The sequence below is a fragment of the Mustela lutreola genome, chromosome 2 (assembly GCF_030435805.1).
Source record: "Mustela lutreola isolate mMusLut2 chromosome 2, mMusLut2.pri, whole genome shotgun sequence".
Lineage (NCBI taxonomy): Eukaryota > Metazoa > Chordata > Mammalia > Carnivora > Mustelidae > Mustela > Mustela lutreola.
This window is the reverse complement of record NC_081291.1, coordinates 103,255,819-103,282,323: the sequence shown is the minus strand read 5'-3', so window position 1 is coordinate 103,282,323 and position 26,505 is coordinate 103,255,819. Positions and strand designations below refer to the sequence as shown.

Genomic DNA, 26,505 nt, shown 5'->3' with positions numbered 1-26,505 from the left:
CAAGCCGCTAGCTGCATCACCAGCTGCTCCAAGGAGAGGCTTGAAGGGGCCCTCTACTGCTCCAGAGTGGGGGACAAGGCTGCCGGAGGCCACAAGCTCCAGCTACTTTGCTGCCACGGGCACCTTTGCCAGAGCCCCTTAACTGCCGTGCTGAAAAAACCCTTTAGGATGACAAATGTGAAAAGACAACCATTGTTTTCTGTCTTTGAGAGCTTACTGTAGAAAAATGTGTACAGTGTCAGCAGCCAGGGTAGAGATCATGAGAACATGGCTGACACAACAGGATGGGCTGCCCCCACTGAGAGCCCAGGTTCAATGTCACCTTCAGAAGCCCTCCCTGCTGGAGGCCTCAGCAGGGCCTCCTAGGCCCAGGCAGAGAGACCCAGTGGGAAGGGGGCAAACCATTTCCAGCCTGTGTACATACAGTGTCACGGTGCTGGTGGCAAAATCATGCCTTGGGATGAGTCCCTAGCCAGACAACAGTCCCAGACCAGCACACAGAGACCCAGGCTCCTGTACTTGGGCTCCAAACATCACCAATTCCACTTCAGGGAATTTGTCGTTCAAGTACAAATGCACACGTGCAACACTATGTATGTTTGAAGCATTCACTGCAGACGGTGTGCTGTGCCAAAGACTAGAACAACCCAGTGCTCACTGGGAGGAAAGGGTTACGTAAGCTGCAGTCCAGCCACACAACGGGGGTTGAGCATGATAAGGAGGAACAAAAAAAGCTCTCGAGGCACTGACGTGGATAGACCACTGGGACACACAGAACAGGCCACAGTGTACTAATTTTTGCATAAAGGAGGGAGAGATAAAACATAGTCATCCGTATTTGCTTGCATCTGCATAAAGAAACTAATCAAAGTTGTTGCCTCGGGGGGGGGGGGGGAGATAGAACAGGATGAAGAAAAGCGGTGAAAGCGAGACTTTTCAATGTATAATTTTCAAGTATCTTTTAAAGAATTATTTTAATTAAGTGAATGGAATCTATTCAGAAATTAAAATAACTTTTAAACATCCTATGAGAGCACAGAATGGAGAAGCCACGGCTAAGATGCGGTACAAGCATATATGAAAGCACCTGAGAAACTTCTAGTTAAACACAGAGAACGAGAACACACTCTCAGACCACTAAAATAACAGAACAGGACTTAAAAAACCCAAGAACCCACAGGAACAAAAGGAACAGGAAAGAAGATGATGGTGAAGAGAGGAAAAGAGGTCTGTGCAATTTTAGAAGCGAGGAAAGTGACCCAGCAAAACAGAGGGCAGAGACCTGAGGTGCAGGTGCGGACAGCGGTCCGGGGCCCGACAACCACACCAGGAACAAAGGCGAAGGCTCTGAAGGACCCCAGGGCAACACCCCTGGAAGCGGGGCCACGGCAGAGGCTGGAAGCAAGGGCATATACCAGAAACCTGAGCAGCTCGGCCCTCAGATCCTTGCCCTCAGGCTACCAGCCAGGTGAACACCCCTCTCCCACCCAGCAGACAACAGCTGAACTTTCTAGAGAAGATTGCAAACCTAGGCATGGTGGTAAGACGGCTCACTGCAAAGAGAAGGACTGAGTAGATGTCTGAAGCCAAACACTATTCCTGACTTAGACCTTTCACAATCTGTCTCCTTGAAGACCGGGGCAACCTTTGACCGCTCCTCACCCAACAGGCAGCACACACCCAGTGAATGCTTTCTGAGTAAATGATGGAATGAGAGAAGAATAGTTGAAGGAACCTGGAGAAGAGAAGACGCAGGCAACACAATAGCGATCTTCAAATATTTCAGACTGCCATCAGAAAGAGAAATTAACTTCTCTGTGGCTCTGAAGAAGAGAAGCAAAGCCAACAAGTGGAAGCTCCAGAGAAGGAAACCAGTCACTGGAAGTAAGACTCTTCTCTCTAGAGCGGACTCGAGGAACGCTGGGAGTCAGACGAGCTGGGTTTGAGCCCGCTTTCCTCCATTCACCAGCTCCAGGGCTTAGGCAACAAACCTGACTTCAAACATCTATAAGGCAGTGTATCTGGAGGCCTTTCTTTCCCTCTTTGCTACATCTGGACAGACCATGCTCCAGAGTAAGATACTTTAGGAATGGGTAAAGTCCTACCTGCATGTTCCTAGAGATCATTTATATGAAATGCAGAAATTGTTCCAGCAGGAGCAGATGACCCCCAACATGAGTGAAGCCCTTGTTCTCTGAGATGTCTGAGTGGGGCTGGGGTAACGACGAGTGTCCTGAGGTCATGCAAACATGACAAGGCAAACCGCTAGGGGCAGAGTCACAGATGTTTCTATTTCCTTCCAACCCCGCGACTCCGATTTCCTGGGCTCTCCAGACTGGGGAGTTCCTACAGATCAGACCCTTATCTGAGGCCAGTGCCCATGCGGTAGATAAGAAGATGCAGTAAGCATTATAAGTCAAGCAAACTTTGTGCTCAGTACGCTTCTGGCTGAAATAAAAATACACAGGCAGAAACATGGGCTCAGTCAAAATAGACTACCGCGCATACACCCTCTAGGTGCCAAGCCCAACACAGCAGCATGAAGCCTGTGGAGAGAATGAGAAACGCAGCCAGTGGGAGCACAAGGGAGCAAACCTGCCATGATCAACCCACCCACTCCAGCGTCCTTGCACACTCAGACCCCAAAGTCTCCACCTGGCCTCACACAGTGCCCAGTGGCCAGCCAATCATAGCGGGGGTGGGGGTGGGGCAGGAGGTGAGATCTGGGTTCCTCTCTCCTGGGCTACTGAAAGTCACGCAGAGTGTCAATAAGGCCAGATCCACGCTCATTCTTTCATACTTGGCCACACGGAAGCCCTGAGCAGCCAACAGAAAGACCAGGGGAAGAGGTGCCAGAAAGCAGGAAAGGTGGGAACACTGCCAACCACCAGGATGTGGGTCAAAACCGGTAAAGACTTAAAACACCTGCCACAGGGAAAAATCACATACACGTAGGGGGGAAACTGAAGGATATTCACCAAAATATTACAACACATTATCTTTGGGTGGGGAAGAATGAAGGGCTTTTCCTTTTGTTTAAATATATTTTTAGGAGCACATGGGTGGCTCAGTCAGTTAAGCCACTACCTTTGGCTCAGGTCATGATGCCTCTGCCTTTGGTTCAGGTCATGATGCCAGGGTCCTGGGATGGAGTCCTGCATTGGGCTCCCCGCTCAGCAGAGAGTCTGCTTCTCCCTCTCCCTCTGCTGCTCCCCCTGCTTATGCTCTCCCTGTCTCTCTGTCAAATAAATAAATAAAATCTTAAATAAATAAATATATAGATAAATATTTATATGTATAAATATATATTTTATATAATATATATAATATATCTTTCAAGTTTCTCTATAACAACATATCACACTTGAAGAGCCTTGAAAGCAAAAAATATTTCCTTAAAAATTAAGACAGCTGGCAGCACAGACAGATCCTAGCTCTTGCTGGGGTGTGAGATGAGGGGGCTCACTGGGGGTCCTTTAGGAGGTGGTCCACTACCCTTGCTGTGTTGGGGGGGTGGGCTATGGTTATGCCTTCAGAGGAGCTGCCCCCATGAGTGCCCCTGACACAGCGATCACTGGTGGTCAGACAGCTGGACAGGGCTGCCAAGGGAGACCCAGAAGCTGTGCCCCACTCCTTTAAGTCACTCCACCAAACTTCTCAGCCTAGAGACCAGCAATGAACCAGGAACTGCTAACATTTCCTCCCCACATGGATGAGAGGAGGGAGAAAAGAAGAGGTCGGAAGTGGGGGAGGGGGCACCAGCCCTGGGCTGCTCCCGGGTCTCCATCCAGAGCAGAGTCTGAAGGAGGAGCTGGGGTGGCTGTGGGCAGAGCGGAGGGGACAGGACAGAGTGCTAGGCTCCACTACAGAGACAATTACCTGTCTCAGAAACTCCCCTGACATGCTCCCCTTGTGTAGGGTTAGCAAGCAATTCTCGACACTTAAAACAAAACAAAACAAAAAACCTAAACCTTATCCGTCCAAAAGATAGGAGTATATTTTGAAACCAGAAAAGGTCAGAGAAGGGGGAGGGAGGCAGACAGATTTTATGCTCCGGTGACAAATGAGACTGCTATTTGTTGAAACCTTTTCCCGAAGCAGAGTAAGAGGTGTCTGGCTGGAGGCAAGGACATGCTTATTATCAAATGAAAAAGGAAAACAGGGGAGTGAAGGCCCAGGTTAAAACCATGCATACATGAGAAAAGGGGGCCACCTTCCCGGGCAGAGGTGGGAAACGAGGAGGGAAAGGAGGGATGGGGACAGAGACATGAAAATGCTTCCGAGGAACAAAAGATGCTGTGCACCCACGGGGTTAATGTTGGGTCTTATCTCCCAGGGACCCACAGGACGGAAGGCTGAGAGTTTCAACCTTTAGAATCTGCCAGTTTGTTTGAGGTGGGGGTGGGTACAAAATTCACCCTCCTTCCCATTCTGAAAATACACATTTTCAACTTTCGTATCTTTGCATAACTAATTCTTTTTAACCTTGTGCTGCTCAGGGAACGATGTCAGTGAATATCCACCGTGCCAGCAATTGGGGCGGGAAAGGGGGCTCCGACCAGAACCCCGGGGAGCTGCCGCCCAGAACAAGCCCCGCGCTGCTACCTGTCCACGGCAAAAGCCTGGAGAAGCTCCTTATCACTGTGCTCCACTACTCATTCATTAAATAAAGCTGAGAATAATGTCTTCCTTACCGGGCTGTTCTGAGGATTCCATGAGAATCCATATATGGTGTTTAGAATAGGCTCAGCCATGAAGTGGAGCCCCCAAAAATGTGAGCTGGTATTATTCCAAGAATTACACACAAATAGCCACACACTGGCAGGGGCCGGTGAGTGCCAAACTGATGACAGGCAGAGCTCAAAGCAGGCAGGTCAAGTGCTTGGGATGGCCCAAGGAGGCTGCCAGGAGAGGTGGCCCCTCCCCAGCTCCCAAAGTGGGGGACACAGACTCCCCATCCAACATACCAGTCAAGGACATGCCAGTCACGTGCCTAGCATGGTGGGGGTCCAGTACGGGATACTCTGCATTATGAAGTTCTAATCACATTACAAACAAGGATCCCAAGGTTGCCATGAGGCAGCATCTGTGGGGAGTGCTTATGAATGGCAAAGCACTCCACAAATCTAAGGTATCAGAGTATTTCTTAGAAGCTTCACAGCACCTAATACAGTACAGCATTTGAAGTAAGCGTTCAATTGACAGTGCAATTTTCAGAAGGGCCTGCAGGGGAGCTTCTCTCAAAACTGACATCCTAGATGAGAAATACCCCTATCACAGGATAGACATTAAGGGGAAAAGAACTATTTGACATGCAATCACCATGGCCAGAGTCATACCAAATCCTCCTAATTCCCACATCCTAAACCCACAAAGACCCCATCTTCTCCTAGAGCTAACCCAGAAACCATCATTTGGGCAGCACAGTGGGACCTTTCCCTTCCAGGTTCTCCTTCCCAACCCTAGCCACAGCCCCAGCCCGGAGACTGGAGGCCAGCCTGAGGTCTAGCTGAGGCCCCTCCCTCTAGGCACAACCCTGCCCACCGCCCCTCCCCCCCCCAGGCAACTCTCCCACTTACTTCTTCAGCCACTCCACAATGTCCTCAGCTGTGGACCCATAGTTGTCATACTGGAACAGAAACCGTCCTTTCCTGTGAAATGCGGACAGACAACATGGACTCAGCCAGGGAAAAAGCTATCCAGGAGGCAAGTGAGCATCGGAAGGGAAGCAGGGGACTTACTCGAAATAGCAGATGGTGGGGTAGCCTCGCACATTATACTCCTCCTTGATGTTTTCAAATTCCGAGGGGTAGACGTTCATCCCAGCCAGCACCTAGGAGCAAGGGGAGAACAGGCCTATCCACACTCTGCCCTGCAGACACCCCCGCCTTGTCCACCTATCCCACCGCAAAGAGACCAAGGGGACAGAGCCTCACAGACTGACATGTAGCCCTGGGCAGTGGGGGAGTAAGGCAAGCCAACCCAGCTCTGGAAGACAACAGGGTCTGGGTCAGGAGCTGCCCTGTGGAGAGGCGTTCTTTTTATTTGCCCTGCAGGGGGAGCTCACCCAGAGCAAAAACAAAATTCCAAGGGCTGAGGACACCTGGCCTTGCTACCAAGTTCAAACAGTTCCTACTGCCATCCAAGTATGCTTTAGCTTTCTCCTTGCCGATGTGAACTCGGGCTTAACTCCTCTCCTAGGTTATAGCCACCACTCAGCCGCTCCACAACGTCCTCGCGGCCTGCCCCCCATCTGCCCACCTTGGCTTTGTGTGCAACATCCTCACACCTCATAGCTCCTGTGCAGGAGCTGACTCTCCTCCCTCCAGACTGTTAGAGCCCTCGCCTCTCTACTACTGTTTGTAACCATCCCCGACAGCCTAGTGGAACCACCTCCAAAGTCTGAACTTGTTCTGGCTGCAGGGTCCCCATATCCAATAGCCCTAGGTGGGAAAGGAGAATTGTAGTAGTTGGGTTACTAAATACTAAGAACAACTCAGAGTCCCTGGAGAGAAAGAAGACGGAGTGGCCAGACACGGGAGGACTGTTCCACAAAGCAAGGCAGCATAGAGGGGAGGGGAAAGGGAGTTCAGAACCACCAAGTTCTTGATTTCCCACCAAATTCTCCCAGTGACAGAAGTCACCTGAGCCTTGGGCAGTGCCATCCCTAGAGGCACTTAAACACATCTTCCCAACTATTTTAGGTATCTAGCACAATGCCTGGCATACAGAAGGCACACAATTAATGCTTACTAAATTACTGATTTTGCCCCATCTGTGGGATGCTGCAATGAGAATAAGCCTGAAATAGAACTTACTAGAAGCCCTGGGACCCTCTCATGGCCATTCTGCTCATTTCCCCAGACTGATTCAGCAGCCTGTTCCAGTAATAATTGTCTACTTTAAAGTTCTGTTTTTATTCTAATTGATCTCCCTAGTGTGGGCACACATCCACCACGAGATTAATCTTCCATGTCCTCCGTGTTTGTGATATCACTTTCCCGCACAAAACCTTTCAATCCCACAGAATACGGGCTAGCATCTAACTCCACACTCAGAGACCATAGGGTCCCTATCTCATTTTTGAGTTTTTCTTTCCTACAAAACCCTTAACTGTGCACCTTCTAGGATCCCGGGAATGGGACAGTCTGACACGGCTGCACAGGGAGGAAGCTGGACTGCCTGTAGTCTAAGGGACGCGGCAGATAGGGGTATACCATCGTGACTAGGATGCTGGGGCACAGGCATCAGGGTGTTGCATTTGGGTCCTAACTCCCCACTCAGTAGATGCATTTCCTTGAATAAGTCGGCTGCCTGTGTGCCTTAGTTTCCTCAGCAGCAGCCATGTTCTGTGATTGCTGGGAGATGGTAAAGGGAAGAGATCTTCAACACTCAAGGTATCTACAGCTCTCAAAATGTGTTAGCTGTTAATGTCCACAGTAGCTGAACTATGAAACAGCCCAGATGCCCATCGATAGATGAATGGATAAAGATGTGGTACATATATACAATGGAAATCTTGTCATTTCCAATGACGTGGATGGAACTAGAGGGTATTATGCTAAGTGAAATAAGTTGATCAAAGAAAGACGATTATCATATGATCTCACTGATATGAGGAATTTAAGAAACAAAACAGGATCAGAGGGGAAGGGAGGGAAAAATAAAACAAGACGAAATCATAGGAAACCAACTAAGGGTTGCTGAAGCAGAGGGAGGGAGATGGGGTAACTGGGTGACAGGCATTAAGGAGGGCATGTGATATAATGAGGACTGGGTATTGTATAAGACTGATGAATCACTGACCTCTATCTCTATACCTAACATATCACTATGTTAGTTAATTGAATTTAAATTTTAGAAAACAAATTAATAAAAAAAAAACGTTACCTATTTTCATTAATACTACTAAGAAGCTCTGTGATTCTGCCCAAATTTGTTGAACACATGCTGTGTTCCCCTGGCCCTTACTTTGTGTCTTCTAGTCCTATTGCTTAGGATGGCCACTCCGACCTCTCAATTTCTACCAAAAATTGATTCATCCTTGAAAGTAAATCAAATTCTACCTTCCTGTGCAGCCTTTCCAAACCACCTTTGCTTGTGATGAACTTTTAATTCTCTGAGGTTTTTTTTTTTTAGTACTCTTGTGCCTCTTGGGGATACTTATTAACTAGGTAAATGTTTTTTAATGATTTTATCTATTTATTTGACAGAGAGAGAGACAGCACACAAAGCAGGGAGAGTGGCAGGCAGAGGGAGAAGCAGACTCCCTGCTGAGCAAGGAGCCTGATTCAGGGCTCGATCCCTGGACCCCGAGATTATGAATTAAGCTGAAGTCAGATGCTTACCTGATTGTACCACCCAGGTGCCCCGAGACAAATATTTTTTGAAAAACTATGTACAAACACTTTCTGGAGTCCATAAAGCCAAATGAGGCAAAAGCTGGTCTCAGCTTAAAAATTAAGTCCTGACCTAGAACCACACGAGCTTGTGCCTCACAATCCAACAGGAACAAGATGGAAGCTTCATGGAGCTGGTGCTCAGGGAAGGGTAAGACTTCCACAGACATGGAAGTGAGACAAAACAAGACGCAGGCCAAGAAACAGGGAATATGCTGGTTTAACAGGACTGTAAGACACAGAAGGGGGCAGAAAGAGAAGGGTGACAGGTTCACTGCTGAGCTCACTCTGGAAAAGGCTTTAATGCCTAAGAAACCAGGACTTTATTCAGGGGGTGCTGGAGGCTTTTCCAGCTGCATTTTGTTTTTTTCTAAGATTTAATTTATTTTGAGAGAGAGAGACAGAGAGAGCACAAGTGGGGGGAGGAGCAGAGGAGAGGGAACAGCAGACTCCCCACTGAGCAGGGCTCCATCCCAGGACCCTGGGATCACGACCTGAGCCGAAACCAAGAGCTGGATGCTCAACTGACTGCGCCACCGAGGAACCCACTGCCCCCATTTTCTTTTTTAAATATAAACAGGTCACGGTGTAAGGGGCAAGTCACGGGTCAGAGAGAGAAATCAGCAGTCCCTGGCAATCACCCTGTGTGAGCTAACCAAGCCTGACCCAGGCTGGTGGGCAGAGAGAGGACAGAGGACATGAGGGAGAGAGATGTATGAAGAGGCCCCAGCAAAAAGGCATGTTGGCAGAGGAGCCTGGGGTACTTGAGAAGAGTCATGAAAGCAAGCTGGCGGTCTGCTGGGTGGGAAGACATGGAATTTTATTTTAGACATCCTGCATTTGGGACATAAAGGAGAAAAATTCAGACCAAGATGTCAAGCAGGGAGTCTGATACACAGTCGTGGAACTTAGGGACTCAGGCTCCATGGAGCTACATTTTGTTGAAACTGTGAACGTAGATAAAATCACTGAGGGAGAGGCCATCACAACAAGGAACACAATGCTGAGCCCTTGCTCCACCATGCTAAAAAGAAAAGAGGCTGAAAAGAGGAAGCTTGGGAGCACCCTCATTTATTGAGTGGGAGGAACAGTAAGCATAGGGCAGTGGAGGGAGTCAGTTGTGTGCATCTGTGAATTATCTGTAGGTTACAGAACTGTTTCCACATGCCAGCCATTCGCTCTTCACAACAGCCTAGTGAGGTAGACGGGGTTTGCATCATTATCCCCATTTTACAGATGGGGAAACAGAGACTCCAAGGCTATTTGCCCAAGATCTCCTAGCTGGGTAGTAAGAGCAAGCACCAGAGTCTGATCTGCCCCAGTCTGTCACCATGATGATGCCTGTCATGGTGTTTGTACCTAGACAGCCCTCACAGCCAAGGTTAACCAAAGATTCAGTGTGGACCTCAGTAACTAGCAAAGCTGGGAAGAGGAGGCAGATGGGGAGAGGCTCTGAAAGTTGCTCAGAGGGGGAGCATCAACGGCTGCTGATGAGGATGTCAATTAGCAGCAGTACACAGGACAGACACCGATGAGTCAGCAGATGTTAATGACAGCCAAAGAGAGGCAGATCTGAGTCTGGAAAATGGCAATGGCTGATGAGCATCGCTGACCTGGCCTGGCTTCCATCTTAAAGACATCATCAAGTTGAATATGCCCCAAGAAATCTGTAGAGGAGGAAGGTTTCTGACCCTTGCCACAGACACGGCTTGCCCGAAAGGGTTCACAGATGAAGGAGACAAAGAGGAGATTGGAGGTGCTAGTCCAGCTTGCTTGCAGCAGTGGTGAGGGGGCAAGTGTTTGATTTCAGGGGCCTACCATCCATCTCTGCCCTTATGTGAGGACACTAAAGCATCATGCTTCTGGTCGCCCTCTTTCTGGGGAGCTATGGCTGTACCATGAGCCCCTGCCTCCAGGAGCTTCCTGCAGTAGGCTGTGTGTGTGCGGCCACATCTTTCCCCAGTTATGGAGCTGGGAAAGGCCGAGAATTTTCTGAAGGTGCTCTCCTAAGAAATGTTTTGTATAAACGTACCCCAAGCCAGAAGACACAGAAGCGAGGCAATGAATGAGCTCACACAACACAGATGCCTTACGCCAATGTAACTAACACCTGGCCAAAGCTGGGCTTGATCAGTCAGGCTCTCCAGGCACCCAGACAATCCCACTGGATTTTCTGTAATGTTGTCTAGGGAACTGGAAGGGTCACTTTCATGTTTCTGGACCTGGGCCCAGGCAGGAGAAGCATACACTGCTTGTTTGGGTTTTTTTGTTTGTTTGTTTCATTTTTTTGGAAGCAAATACCCTTAAAACAAGTAATCTTCAAGGCTAATCTTGAGAAAGAGTCTCATATGAGCCCAAGGCTAATGGGAAAGCCCTCATCCCACAAACATTCGTTCCACTTTGTCTCTGTCCTTAATAACTGATGCTCTGAATTCCCTTAAAAAGGAGGAACATCAGGGCACTTGGATGGCTCAGTCGGTTGAGCATCCAAATCTTGGTTTTGGATCAAATTATGACCTCAGGGTCGTGGGAACACGTGCAGGGTCTGCTTGAGAGTCTCTCTCCCTATGCCCCTCCCTCCACTCTCTCTCTCAAATAAATAAGTAAATAAAATATTAGAAAAGGGGAACATCAATTTTTATGTAAATACAGAGCTTAAAATACAATGTCCCCAGGAGTGATAAGCCACACACTCATTCATTCATTCATCAACACATACGGGGCACCACTCTGAGCTTGGCCCTGTGCTTGTGCTGAAGAACTAGACACAAACCAAACAGAGCCCTAGTGTTCAAGAAGCTCACACTACATTGAGAAAAATCATAATTAGTATCAACGGGTGAATGTGATCTGGAATAAAAGCGAAGATGAGCAGACCCGGCCATGCATGGCAGGGACAAGCTCTGTGGGAGCACAGGAGGGGTTGGGAAGAACACTGAGCTCAGCAGGGAGATGCACCATCAGCTGAGAATCTTCCAGATGTTGCATAAGACTGGCCCCAGGACCTCACCTGCTCTGATGGAGCTGGCAAGGCATTTGTTATTTGACTGGGGCTAGAGTTGTTTGACTTCCCCAACACCACAGAGCCAAGAAGTAGAGTCAAGGACTTTTCTAAGGGTATGTGTGGGCAGGCAGAACACTAGGTAATTAAGTCTTTTCTCCAGGCGAAATAATCGTGAAATATGCTATCTACTGAGGTCCCAAAATGCAAAGTGAAACTTCCCCCCAAGTGATGTATCTGTGCCCCAAGGCCAAACATCTCTACGCAAGTTGCTAAAAATTCATTAGTGAGAAACAAGCAGGACCTTGGTGTCGCCCCAAAATGAGGTCAAGAGAGAAAGCACCAGTTCTCTGCAACCCAATCCTGTAGCCAGACTGGCTGGCAGGGCTGTCACTATGCCCAGGTGCTGCCATGTCAACTTTTTAAATTGACTTTGAACTAATCACCAACTTAATTTGATCTGTAAATATCATGATTCAGATTTAAGACCTCAGAACTCCCTTCATGGGACTCTGGCTGGCTCCGTGAATTTTTCCATGCTCCTTGGAGGAGCCAGCAGCTCTTTCTGCTGCCACTAACAAAACAAAACCCCAAATCTCTGTGGCTCAGGATATATGCAAAACTGACCAGACCATATGGTAGAAAAGAGACAAGGTCAGCAGGTGGGGGCCACACAGAGATGACCAGGACCATCAGTGAGGGGTCCTCAGCTTGGTGAGCTCTGACTGTCCGGCTTCCCTGCCCTTCCTGCACCATCCTGGCTGCTCTTCCTTCTTGAGGACCGTTTCCTCAGTGACTCCTCTTCCCCATCCTATTCCTGAAAGGTGGGCAACCCCAAGACAACCCTGCCTCCTGTCGGATTCCCATCCCTTCACATTCTGCACCCTCTCCTTCAGAGAGCGCCCGTAAGCTTAGGTCTTCAGCTTCCTGTCTGGACTATTTCTTCCTGCTGTCAGTTCCATGGTCATCCCACAGCATGGGAGCCAGAGCCTTGGCAAGCCTGGCAGGGAACTGCCCCTGAACCCGCTTGTACTTTGGGCCCACCACTGGTTACTACGCCCCTTTCTTTACCACTGGGCTACCCAGCACCAAGAGCCTCAGCCCACCTTGGCACCTAGCCCCCATCATTCTGGAGCCCTGATGGTCTGCTAATGGCCCCTCATCACCCAGCAATTCCACCTGTGCTTCTTGCTGGTTTCCTGGCTATTGTGTTACTGGTCTTGGTAGGACAGGCACCAGATTCTCCCGGTCTCAGCAACTCTGCAGAGTTCTTACCATCCATCAAGGACAGGTCTGGGTCACAGGTTCAGGGAACAGGGGCAGTAGCAGGAGTGGGTGGGCTCACAATTTTCAAACCCGCCCTCCCCCTCCCCCTGCCCTGAAGCCCTCCTCCCACAACTTTCCGGGTGAGCCAGCCAGCCCTGCCAGGCCCATGGGCCTCACTTACAAAGTGGCCTCGCAGCTGGGTGGCAGCCTTCTGGAAATGTGGCATCATCCTCTTGCACATGCTGCACCCTGGTCACGGGTGGGAGAGAAAGCAGATGCTGTTATACCAGGTACCAGGCCCCTGTCCCCTGCCCTCCTCCTGCTCCCCCTCACCCCAGGCTGACCTCCGGCTGCAAACATTCACCCAGCCTGCAGAAGGGCAGGGCCACCCCAGGGCCTGGGAACACAGAAAGAACGGGAGGTAGAGGCCCGGCTCTCCAAAGAGCTTACATTCTCGATGGCATAAAATAGGATACAGCCCAGCAGTCCCTCACCAAACATGGGCCTAAGCAAAAATAACATGGCTGGAGAAGGGCAAAGCAGGGAATAATTTAGGGCTGATCAGGAGTTCACCAGGAATTCTAGGAACCAGAATGGAGACAGGAAAGCTCAGCTAACAGCCTCCCTTCACTGCCCAGTCAGGGGCTACGAATGAACATGAACCACATGCCATCAGGAAGAAAGTGGTCCAGCCACCGAGACGATAAGCTTTGGATTTCCACAGCCCTTTTCCTTCCACCCACAAGAATAGCTGGGCAGTGAGTGGAGCACCAGGCCAGGATTGGTGTGCCTGAGTGCCCATCTTCCCATCATGCACTGCATGGCCCTGGACAGGTCACCTGTCCTCTCTGGCCGATGCCTCCTTCTGGCAAATGAGGAGGGTTGAAGCACACAACCTCAGGGCCCCTCCAGCTCTGACATCGGACAATCCTATGAGGTCAGCTCAGTCTTCTGTGGGGTTCTGTGGTCTACCATGGTCACACTCTTCTCCCAGGACACTGAAGGTCCCCCAAGACTTGGGGGACACAGGGCCCAGAGAGTCAGGCTCCAAAGATCCACGACTACTTCCGAGTGACCTTGATTTAGAAGCTCGCCCCACCCTGCATCAGTCGGAGCAGTCCACATTTCGGCACTGAGTCCCACAGGACATGAGCGCAGGTTTCTTCAGACATAAGGAATTCTGACATGACAGGCTGTTCCCCTTTCTGACAGCCGCTCTGCTGCAAAAAGGCTTTGAGATGCAACCTAAAGGCCGCAGACACCAAAGCTGCCTAGAGCCCCATGTCAGGCTAGATCTCATCTCAACATGACACTGTAGGGACAGGGCCATGCGGCAGCAGGCCGACAAGCTCTAATCCATGTTAGCTAACACGCGGCAGACCTCAGGCAGAGTGATACTGATCAGAGAGGTGCTCTTCCCCACTGGACCACACACAGACACTGCAGAACTGTGAGCAGGTCCAAGCTACCCCCAGGGCCTCAGGAACCTCCCCAGCACCAATTCTACTGGACCACATGTAACGCAGGCTATTCTGACATGGAGTCCCCCAAGTGCCCACAGTCCCTCCCTGACATGCCGGCCTGGCAGACCGATGGACACACACTGGACACATGCCAGCATATGAAGCGTGGGCTCAGGCTCATGCCATTAGTTCAGGCTTAGACTCCGGGAGACTCAGGAGAGCAGGAGCTGTTGCCAGGCCAGCACGCAGCACAAGCCCACTGCTTCTGCCCTTAGGAGACATGTGAGGTACCTCTCTCCAGCAGCCTACACAGCACCACCCCCACAAGTGTCATGAAGAAAGGAACATGACATTTGCAGGGGACACTGTTCCCACTGTGGGACAGCACAGAGGCTGGACACAGGGACAACAAGGGCGCCTCAGCCAGGTGCCCGTGCCCCATGCTGGATGCCACACAGTAGGGACAACAGGCCACACAGAAGAGTAAGAAGCTCGGCTCTGAGAGAGTAGGAGACCCAGGCCTGTGCCTCCCCTTGGCCATTTGCTGCCTCTGAAAGGCTGGCCATGTGGTCTGAGCCTTAGCTTTGCCATCTGTGGAGTGGGGACAGTACTTGTCCCGCAGGCTTAAGGATAGTGCCTGATACTCAGCAGGGGCAGCACTGTGAACACAAGACCTAAATGTATGTTCCCGCTACATCTGTGGGGGGCAGGGAAGCAGAGTAATTTCAGAGGGTGGGGGGACACTCCTCCACAGTGGACAGAGGCTGTCACTCTCGGGAGGGAAAACGAATGGGGGTGGGGGGCACTTGCTTTCACCCACTCTTTACCTGGTGACTGGATGAGGGGGTGAGAGTCAGACACCCCCTGGGCCATGTTCATCTGTCAGGAGCCTAATTTATGAACTGTCCCCAGAGGGGTGGCGTCTCTCGTCCAGCTCTGACCCTCTGCAGCGGCAGTGACCTTACCCTCTGCCACAACCTCCCAACTCCACGCCCTCCCAACTCCCTGTGGGTGGAGCTCGGCAATTCTGGAAGAAGAAGTTAGTGAGATGAAGAGGTGATAGGAAGAGTAATAGGAAGCTCCAAGCCAGCCAGTTTCCAATTTAACCTCACCAAAAATAGAGATGGGACTGTGATCCCTATCTGAATTTATCTCTCAATGGATTCAACTGAGAGGCAGGGGAAGAAATAAGACTAACTGTCACTCTCAAATCCCCAAAGTTATAGTAGTCACTCTTTTATTTGTTCACTAATTCAGTCAACAAACATTCACTGAATAAGCAGTAGGTCCTGAGGACCTGGATTCCTTGTCACAAGTAGAGCCTCCCAATGCCTTAGGGTTCATTCACCCCAAACATGATCAAAGGATCAGAGTCCTAAAAGTCTTCCCACTTAGGGAACTGGTGTTTCCAGCAATAAGCTGAATTATGAAGCCATGAAGGCTTGAGTGGACTAGTATAATAAAAGCACAAGTTTGTTTCGATCAAAACAACCACAAAAAAGAGTCCTGGGGTTACCTGAGACCCAGGAGGCTGTCCAATCTGAACCCTCCAAGAACCGAACTTAACAGCTCCCAGTTTTCTCCCTCCTTCCCCAAATGCTGATTGCTCTGTGACCCCAACAAGGGGTCTAACTTCTCCTACCCCAGCTTTCCATTCCATAATAACTATGCTTGCTTCTCTGCCTGCTGTGGTGAGAAGGATGGGCCCACTGCCAGACAGCCTGGGGAAGGGCTAGGGAGAGATGGCTCGCATATTCTAATACAAACTGCTAGGGAGCTACTCTTTTAAGTGGTCTACTAGTATCATTATCCTGAAACCCACACAACTGTACCATGTTCCTGCCTTGTGACACGTACTATGTACCGATATGCACTCAACTTTAGTCTCATTTAACCAATGCCTTGAGCTCTGAAGTGTTCTGAGATGAACCATAAGAGGCCCTGTCCCCAAGGGCTGGGTAGGCAGGACAATTCCTGGGGCAACTGGCAGCTGGGCCATTAATAATGTCCCTCCAAGGAGAAACAAAACGGGGGTAAACCAACCAGTGAACATTAATGAAGAGAATGACCCAGGGTTAAAGTGCAGATCATTCTGAGCAGAGACAGCTCTAACAAGACACCAGGATCTCCCTTCTATATGCAAGCAAGGTTTCTGAGAATAGGATGGGTTAGAGGGATACCTGGGTAGCAGAAAGGCTATTGTCATGGTGAATAAACCATAGGTCCAAGTCAGGGAGAACCACCAGATCCTCCTAGAAGGACAGCCATCCAGAGAGGCATGATCATTCAGGTGGAAATGGGAGGAGTCTCTGCTCAAAGAACTTCTCAAGAAGGGGGATTTAAGACAGGCTTTCAAGAGTAAACAGACCTGAAATGAGAAGTTACGACTCATATCACAGAAATACAAAGGATCATAAGAGACTAGTATGGATGATTGGTCACCAACAAACTGGACAATCTAGAAGAAATACATAAATTCTTAGAAACATACAATCTTCAGGGCACCTGGGTGGCTCAGTGGGTTAAGCCTGTGCCTTCAGCTCAGGTCATGATCCCAGGGTCCTGGGATCAAGCCCCGCATCAGGCTCTCTGCTCAGCAGGGAGCCTGCTTCCCCCCCCCTCTCTCTGCCAGCTACTCTGCCTTCTTGTGATCTCTCTCTCTCTGTCAAATAAATAAATAAAATATTTTTAAAAAAGAAACATAAAATCTTGTAAGACTAAATCAGTAAGAAACAGAAAACCAAAACCAACCTGAATAGACCAATTACTAGCAATGAGACTGAATCAGTAATCAAAAACCTGTCAACAAACAAAAGTCCAGGACCAGATGGCTTCACTAATGAATCTTCCAAACATTTAAAGATTTAATACCTATTCTTCTCAAACTCTTCCAAAAAAATTAAAGAGGAGGGGAATACCAAACACATTTTATGAAGCCAAAATTATTCTGATACCAAAACCAGAGAAGGACACCAGAAAAAAGGGAAAAGTATAGGCTGATATCCTTGATGAACACAGATGTAAAAATCCTCAACAAAATATTAGCAAACCAAATTCAACATTAAAAAGATCACACAACACAATCAAGTGAGATTTACTCCAGGGATGCAAGGATAGTTCAATACCTGCAAATCAATCAACATGATACACCATGTCAACAAAATGAAGGATAAAAATCATAAGATCATCCCAACAGATAAAGAAAAAGCACTCAGTAAAATTCAACTTCTGTTTATGATAAAAACCTTCAACAAAGTGGGTATAAAGAAAACATATCTCAACATAATAAAGGCTATATACAACAAACCCATAGCTAACATCATACTCAACAGGAAAAAGCTAAAAGCTATTCCTCAAAGATCAAGAACAAGACAAGTATGCCCACTCTTGCCACTTTTATTCAACACATTATTGGAAATCTTAGCCACAGTAATTCGGCAAGAAAAAGAAATGAAAGGCATCCAAATCAGAAAGGAAGAAGTAAAACTGTCACTATTTGCAGATTATATGATACTATATATAGAATACCCTAAAAACTCCACCCAAAACTGTTAGAAGTAATAAGTAAATTCAGTAAAGTCACAGGATACAAAATCAATCTACAGAAATCTGTGGCATTTCCATACACTAATAACAGACTATCAGAAAGAGAAATAAAGAAAACAATCAGATTTAAAATGCATCAAAAAGAATAACATATCTAAGAATAAACTTAACCAAGGAGGTAAAAGACCTGTACATATACTGAAGACTATAAGACATTGACAAAAGAAAGTGAAGATGGCACAAATAAATGAAAAGATATTCCACACTCATAGATTAGAAGAATTAATATTGTTAACATGTCTATACTACCCAAAGCAAACTATAGATTTCAATGCCAACCCTATCAGAATTCCAATGGCATATTTCACAGAGCTAGAACAAATAATTCTCAAATATTTATGAGCTGCAAAAGATCCCAAATAGTCAAAACATACGAAAGAACAACAAAGCTGGCAGGATCATGCTCCCTGATTTCTAACTATACTGCAAAGCCATAATAATCAAAACAATATGGTACTGGGATAAAAACAGATACACAGATCAAAGGAAAAGAATTGAGAGTTCAGAGATAAACCCACACATACATAGATAATTAATTGATAATGAAGGAGTCAAGATCATATAAAAGAGAAACAACAGGCCCTTTAATAAATGGTGTTGAGAAAACTGGACAGCCACATGCAAAAGAATGAAACTACTAGACTGCTATCTTACCCCATACACAAAAATTAACTCCAGGTGGATTAGATACTTGAACACAAGACCTGAAACTATAAAATTCTCAGAAGAAAATGTAGGCAGTAAACTCCCTGACATGAATCTTAGCTACGTGTTTGTGGCACAGACTCCAAAGGTTAGGAAAATAAAAGCAAAAATATACAAATGGTACTACTTCAAACTAAAAAGCTTCTGTACACTGAAGGAAATCATCATCAAAATGAAAAGGCAGGGGCGCCTGGGTGGCTCAGTGGGTTAAAGCCTCTGCCTTCAGCTCAGGTCATGATCCCAGGGTCCTGGGATCGAGCCCCACATCAGGCTCTCTGCTCAGCAGGGAGCCTGCTTCTCCCTCTCTCTTTCTGCTTGCCTCTCAGCCTACTTGAGATCTGTCCATCCAATAAATAAGTAAAATCTTAAAAAATATATATATATAAGAAATAACAAGTGTTGGCAAAGATGTGGAGAAAAAAGAAGACTTGTACAATGTTGGTGGGAACGTAAATTGGTGCAGCCACTATGAAAAACAGTATGGAGATCCCTCCAAAAATTAAGACTAGAACTACCATATGACCCAGCTGTTTCACTACTGGGTATTTACCTGAAGAATACAGAAACATTAATTTGAAAAGCTATATGGACCTCCACATTTAGTTCAGCATTATTTACAATAGCCAAGATATGGAAACAACTTATATAACCATCAATGGATGAATGGATAAAGAAATCTGGGATATATGTACAACAGAATACTACTCAGCTATGAAGAAGAATGAACTCTTGCCCCCTGCAACAACATGGATAGACTTTGAGGGCATTATGCTAAATGAAATAAATCAGAGGGAAAAGAAGAAAAAACTTAACTTTACTTCCATGTGGAATCTAAAAAGAAAACAAAAGTAGGGGCACCTGGATGGCTCAGTCGGTTAAAGCGGCTGCCTTCGGCTCACGTCATGATCTCAGGGTCCTGGGATCCAGCCCTGCATCGGGCTCCCTGCTCAGCAGAGAGCCTGCTTCTCCCCATCCCTCTGCCTGCCACTCTGCCTACTTGTGTTCTCTCTCTGCAAATAAATAAAAATCTTTAAAAAAAAAAAGGCAAAAATAAGCAAACTCCTAGGTACAGAGAACAGTTCAGTGGTTACCAGAGGGGAAAGGGGCTTGGGCGTGGGTGAAGGGGGTCCACTGTGGGGTGATGGATGGTAGCTAGCCTTTTGGGGGTGATCACTTTGCTGTATATGCAGAAGTCAAATTATAACTGGTATGCCTGAAACTTACATAATTAAAAAAAAGGGGGGGGGAGAAAATGAAAATGTGCCGTATGCCATATGTCTTCTAGGCAGAAATCCAGTCTAGGCAGGGTGATATATAATTGATTTGAGCACCTACACTGTGTCTTATGCATACTATTGAAATAGACATAGTAGTTCCAAAGTGGAAAAAACAAACCAACCAACCAAAAAACTAAACAGAACTCTAATGCCATAGCCTCTGAGCCTCATCCAAGCCACAGACAGGCTATGGCACACTGCCCTCCCACCACACATGGCCCCAGCCTTCGGGCTGTTGGTTTCCTGAAGGGCATATGTTGAACACAGAGTCACTAGGGGACTCCCATAGGCTATAATCTGAGGATTTTCAGTTAGTGGGTTGGGACCTATCAGATCACAGGGGTGGCCCAGGCGCAGTATTTGAGGCTTTGCAGAACATACTGTCAAGGACTCAACTCTGCTTGGCCTGAAAGCAGCCATAGACAAGGTATAAACAAATGAACGTGTCTATGTTCCAACAAAAGTTAACTTACCAAAAAGGTGGACAGTCCATGGGCCACAGTTTGTGGACACTTTATTAGAGGGTTATGAAATAGTAGGAAAAACCAATAACTTCTAAATGAAACACAACAGAAAAAGAAAATAGTGTGTACTGCATCTGGCAGAGTGGATGGCAAGTAGTGAGAGTTTAAGTATGGTTTTGTAAAACTTGTTTCAGCTTATGTACTATAAGTATACACAAATTCTGTAATTTATGTATATGTATCATTTGTGCATAAATATTATATATGTGTATAGATATATAATTTGTGTATACTTATAGTGCTAGGCTACAATGAAAAATATTTCTTTTTTTATGGCATTTAAAAAATTTTATTCATTTATTTGTCAGAAAGAGAGCATAAGCAGGGGGAGCAGCAGTCAGAGGTGGTAGCAAGGCTCCCTCCTGAGCAGGAAGCCCGATGTGAGACTCGATCCCAGGACTGAAGGCAGACACTTCACTGACTGAGCCGAACAGGTGTCCCGAAAAATATTTTTACATGAATACTATGAAATACAGTCACAAATTCTGAAAGCCATTGCTCTGATCCAACCTTCTTTCTTTCTTTTTTTTTTAAGATTTTATTTATTTATTTGACAGAGAGAGATCACAAGTAGGCAGAGAGGCAGGCAGAGAGAGAGAGGGGAGAAAGCAGGCTCCCTGCCAAGCAGAGAGCCCGATGCTGGACTCGATCCCAGGACCCTGAGATCATGACCTGAGCCGAAGGCAGAGGCTTAACCCACTGAGCCACCCAGGCGCTCCCAACCCTCTTTCTTATATAAATAGCAACTGGGGGGCAGAGAAGTGAAGGATTTGACCAAGGTCACCCGGCTCGCTGGTGGCATAGCTGGGATTAGAACCTAGGTCTTCTGGTTCTCATCTCAACAGTCTTCCTGCTATTCCTGTGGCCTCCTGTCTCATCTAGAGACTGAACCAGAATTTGGGGCCCTTTCTTCCGTGGTCCCCATCCCTCCACGCCTCGTAGGCAGCCTCAGCAGCTCTGCTGGGCGAACAGCTGCCCCGAACAGCTGCCCCAGGAGGCCAGCCAGCCTCAGCAGGGTGAGCAGCAGCAGCAGCACCTTGGAGAGGACACAGGAGGCAGGGCTCCAGGAGCACATGGCTCCACCAGGCAGACGGCTGGGGGGAAAAGGCTTCGGGCCCCCTGGGTGCAGGGGGGCAGGAAGGGGAGCCAGCGGGAGGATCTGGAGAGGAGACCTGTGCTGTTGCTGGGTGGAGCTCAGGGCAAGGAGGGCAGAAGAATGGATTCTAGTGAGAGACAAACTGATGCGGACAGCAGGAAGGGAGGAGCCAGGTGAAAAGGCAAAGAAGCAGAGAGACAGAGCAGGGTGAGGGACACACTTTGCACTTTCAGGAAGCTGAGGGGAGTTCCCAGTCCCCTGCCTCCCACCCCCAAGCTGTCCCTCCACAAGTCTGAAGGGGAGGAGAAAGATCACTCACAGGGAGCATAAAACATCATGAGGAGTGGCTTGTCTTCCTTTTTCAGGAGCCGTCTGAAGTCCTGAGGCACAAACAGAGAACACGGCAGGTCAGGCACGAAAGAACACAATGGGGAATCAGCATCCTCTGGGTGGGGAAGCACCTCGGCCAGAGAGCGTGGATGGGCCCTTCAGAAGCCCCACGGGCTGACCTGAGCTGAGGGACATGTAATCAGAGCTACAGCCGGTCAGGAGCTGGAGGACTGCGACAATCTGTACCATGTCACCACATGTGACAGATGGGGAAACAGAGGCCCCATGGGGGCACACAGCTTTCCCAAGGCCACTTAGTGGGAGGAAGTAGTCAGCATCAGGCCAACAGCTTCACTTTTAGCTCTGCCTGAACCATTCAAAGACTGCAAGGAGCTAATCTTGTCCCACATGGCTGAATGAGGCTGCCCCTTCATGGGATTTATGGAGTAGTTTGGTCTTGGGGGTGGTTGTGGTTGCTTACTCATAGCCCAGCTTGGCCAGATGGGGATCTAGCTGCTTATTAGGGTAACACAGAGTTAACCCACACCCGCTAATCTCTTTCCCCAGCCCTGCTGCTGTCCTAGCGCCCAGGAGTCCACTTTGGGCACAGAAGCATACAGAGAAAGCGAGCCCCAAAGCCCCAGGAGGTTACAAGCTAAACAGATCATCTGTATTTGTAAAACCCTAAGAATAGCACCTGGCATGTTATTAGACAATATATAACTGTTTCTTAAATAAATACAATAAATGTACAAAGACAAACGGTCACAACAGTGCTAATAGAGAGACTTGGTGTGAAGCAGGGCTGGAGACCTTTCTTCCAATGAGAGTCAACGATGTTCCAGAAAAAGCAAATCTTTGAGGGACTGCAGAGAAGCGCAATGACAGAGCATATTTTGATTAAAATGATTTGCTTCTCTAACCAGTCTCCATAGAAGAAAATTAGAGGTTTTTCTCTGTTGAATAATAAAGAAAATAAAAGGAGATTACAAAATGCCACTTTCTGGCAACAACAAGGCATTAGGTAAATAGATGAGGGTTCATCCCGCACAATGGAATACTAGTGCATCATTAAAAACGATGAAGAGGAATATTTAACGTCACAATAAGATATGCATGTTACATTAAGTTGGGGGGGGAGCAAGTTACGAAGCAGCATATAAAATGCAACGACACTTTTGTGAGTAAAAATGTTTATGCATGCGTTATGTTGAAAGCCTGGAAGGCCAGAGAAAATACCAGCAGCGGGTATCTCTCAATGGGAAGGGAAAGGGTAACTTTTTTTCTTTTAAGCTTCAGCTGTATTTTCCAAATTTTCAACAATGCATATGTATTACTCATAATTTTTCAGTTAGATAAAAAACATTACAAAGATTTTGTAGGAATTCAAAACATTTTATAATAAATTTTGAAAATGTTCACTCTTGTTTAAGTAACTAGAAATATGTAATTCTACTCACTGTAAGGAAGAATTACTAAGATCTTTGACCCTGACAATGGGTAGAAAATGCAAACGCTTTGAAAATGATCTTCTGAAATCCCTGGAGATAAAACCTCGTAAAGATCTGAGACAAAAAGGTTTTTCTGGGCCTGTAACAATGTGGTTTCATACCCTGGGCAGAAACAAATATTACATTACATTCAAAGATCCTTAACTGCCTTCAATGTGGAATAATAAGCTCACACATACGGATCGGCAATTCAAACCTGAATTTGGAACTTTTTGTTATTTTATGTGGGGACTCAATCAGGAGAAAGGCAGCTGTACCTTAGACTTCTAAAAGAGAGCAAACAGCACAAAGTGTAACAAGAGTATTGCCTATAGGTATGAAAAAAAATTTTCTGCTTAATATTTCTAGTTACAGAAGAACGATCTTTGGACTTTCAGGACATAAACATTTTAGGAGAAATATGAATATTAGGAGAATACAGACCGGTGCAGCCACTATGGAAAGAGTAGGGAGGTTCATCCAAAAATTAAAATAGAAATTCCATATGATCTAGTAATTCCACTACTGGGTATTTACCCAAAGAATATGAAAACACTAATTTGGTAAGATACATGCACCCCTATGTTTACTTCATTATATACAGTAGCCAAGATATGAAAGCAACCCAAGTGTCTGTCGACAGATGAATGGATAAAGAAGATGTGGTGTGTGTACACAATGGAATATTACTCCGCCATAAAGTCATAAAGAGATCTTACCATTTGCAACAACATGGATGGATCTAGAGAGTATAATGCTAAGTGTAATAAGCCAGTCAGAGAAAGACAAATACCATATATTTGTCACTTATACATCTTAAAAACAAACAAACAAACAAGCAAAACCAACCAACCAACCAGAAACAGACTGATAAATTCAGACAACAAATTGGTGGTCGCCAGAGGGGAAGGGAGTGGGGGGATGGGTGAACCAGGTGAAGGGGGTTAAGAGGTATAACTTCCAGTTATAGAAAAATAAGTGACAGGGAAGAAAAGTACAGCATAGGGAATAGAGACAATAACACGAATAACTTTGTATTGTGACAGATGGCAACCACACTTTTCATGGTGAGCACTATGTAATATACAGAACTGTCAAATCATTGTCAATATATTTGAAACTAATAGACCACTGTGTGTCAACAGTATTTCATATTTAAAAAAAAAAAAAAAAGGACATTCTCCTTCCATCTACAACACAGCACTGCCTGCCTCACTGTTAGAGTCCCTGTTAATACAACAAAGAAGCTCTTGCCCATCCTATATGAAGGTACCCATGGGTAAAGATGCACATTCAGGACAGGTGGGACAGGTTTAGAAAGAAGGAGGGTCACAGTTGTCTGAAGATTATCATTCAACCACCATTCCACCCCAACCCCCCATTCTAGCCAAACCCAGAATTGAAAGCTTAAAAGGATAATTTGTTCAAATTTATATTACTTAAAATTGTAGAGACCTGACCCAAGTCTCTGGAAATCCAACCCAAACCTCTGAGGTTATTCTTAAAGAAAAGGAAAAACAAAACAAAACAAAACAAAAAAAAAACCCACGCTTTTAAAAACACACACGCACAAAGCCAAACCCAGCAACAACTGAGTTACATTAGGAAAGGACGTTTAAATGGATATTCCTATGAGGAAATCTAAACCCATTAAAATACATTAAATAAGGCGGTGAAGAAGGGAAGAAGCTCTCAGGCAGCAAGCCTGTGATCTCCTGTGGGTTCCATCAAGGAGCTGGGAAGGAGAACAAATATTAGGGGCCTGGCAGTCCAGCTATCTCGGAGGAAAGCACAACTCGTCCTCGAAGACTCCCCTTTCTCATTTCCTTGGGCATCGCTCCTAGGGAGCGCCTGGTTAGGGGAGGCTTCAAGAATTGATGGGGAATAAATTACCTTTTCACTGTCAATGTGGACAACATCTTTGGCTCCAGGATCTTCCTCCCACAGTGGGGGCCCTTTTGGATCCTTCAGAAAGGCCACTATAGACTGAGGAAAGGAACAGAAAAGGGAAAACTCATTTTAGCCAGGAAAAGAGGGAGGTGGGGAAATCAGGAACCTGCCCCATCTCCCTACCCGGAGACCCATGCACCTGTGGAAAGAGTCTACGTGTGGCATGTGGCCAAACACATGGGGGGCAGGGGTGCAATTCCATTGCCCACAGACATCCCTGCTGAGAGCCCTAAAAAACGCACCCCCACCACCTCCACCAAAATTTTTCAGCCATGTGACACCTGACTCTGGTCAGCTGATCCACACCTCTGTGCTTCTTCATACACAGAAATGAGATTTGAGACAATTCACTGGTTTACTAAAATCAGAGACACACTCATGCTTCGGCTAGGTTTCATCTCCAGGAAGCTCTCTGATCAATTTGACTAAAGGCCTCCAGTCCTGTCCAAGTGCTCCACATTCAGGCACCAAAACTGTCAGTTGTATCAGCAGGTAAGCACACCTACTTGTCACCTGCCCAACACTGTGTAATCTAAACTGGCTAGGGAGCAGGTTAAATCCTGCATCCTCTGTGGGGCTCAGGCAGGGTGCTCAACCCCAGGCCTGCCTGGTTGGTGCACTTCTCTCCCTGAAGACTACTGCCCCCTTCTAGATGCCCAGGATGAAGATCTGACAAAGACCTGCAGGTTGAAGGGCTTATTTAGCCTTTGTCATGTGGACAACTGCCTCATATCTCACCCCCCTCTGCGGAAGACACACATGGGACAGGAAATAGGGGCCACGTCCCTCCACTGCCCTCCAGCCTTGCCATACTTCACTGGTCCGGGACAGGAGTGGCATTCCCTTCCCTCAGACAGCCACTCTGGAAACCGGTGCTCAAAGTCTGTGAGAGCCAGGAATGAGTACCAGAAACCAGCTAACTTCCATCTCTCCATCCCCAGAGGGGAGCTGCTGGTCTCCGTGTCAACACACAGAGCCTGCAGTGTCCCCAGTTTGATGCAAGATTTTGAGACTTTTTTCCACTTTGATCAAGTTCCAACAAGCAGATGACAAGTTGGGCGTGTCCACAAGTGTGGTGGGAAGGAGGTGGGCTTGGGCGAGAAAAGGAAACACCCTCTTAGCAAGGCGGTTCATTTGGCCCAGGCACTGGTCACAGACACAGGACCTCAGGGAGGCCGACTAGTTCTGGAAACTCCTATTTGGAAAGAGCTACCAAGGAACACTGGGAGACAGCTAAGATTTCGCAGAATTTCATTCAGGTAATGCTCCTTATTTGTCCAAATGGAGCTGTGAAACAACTCCTGGCAAGAGAAGAGGGGCCATTTGCACCATGGCAAAGGCAGGTCTGTCCTTGCAAAAGCTTCGCCTCGACAAGATAAGCCAAAATGGAAATGGCGG

General features: G+C 47.2%; 1 protein-coding gene across 2 annotated transcripts in view; it reads right to left on the bottom strand.

Annotated features, from left to right (window-relative positions):
• The window catches only part of PDIA5 (protein disulfide isomerase family A member 5), a 91,457-nt gene that overhangs the window by 28,599 nt on the left and 36,353 nt on the right, over window positions 1-26,505 (bottom strand). For both annotated transcript variants that reach the window (XM_059162860.1, XM_059162859.1), the window contains exons 6-10: window positions 25,051-25,143; window positions 21,657-21,717; window positions 12,848-12,915; window positions 5,742-5,833; window positions 5,580-5,651 (exon numbers count right to left, since the gene is read on the bottom strand). In XM_059162860.1, the coding sequence (XP_059018843.1) occupies window positions 5,580-5,651; window positions 5,742-5,833; window positions 12,848-12,915; window positions 21,657-21,717; window positions 25,051-25,143 (386 nt within the window). The remainder of the gene's footprint in view (window positions 1-5,579; window positions 5,652-5,741; window positions 5,834-12,847; window positions 12,916-21,656; window positions 21,718-25,050; window positions 25,144-26,505) is intronic.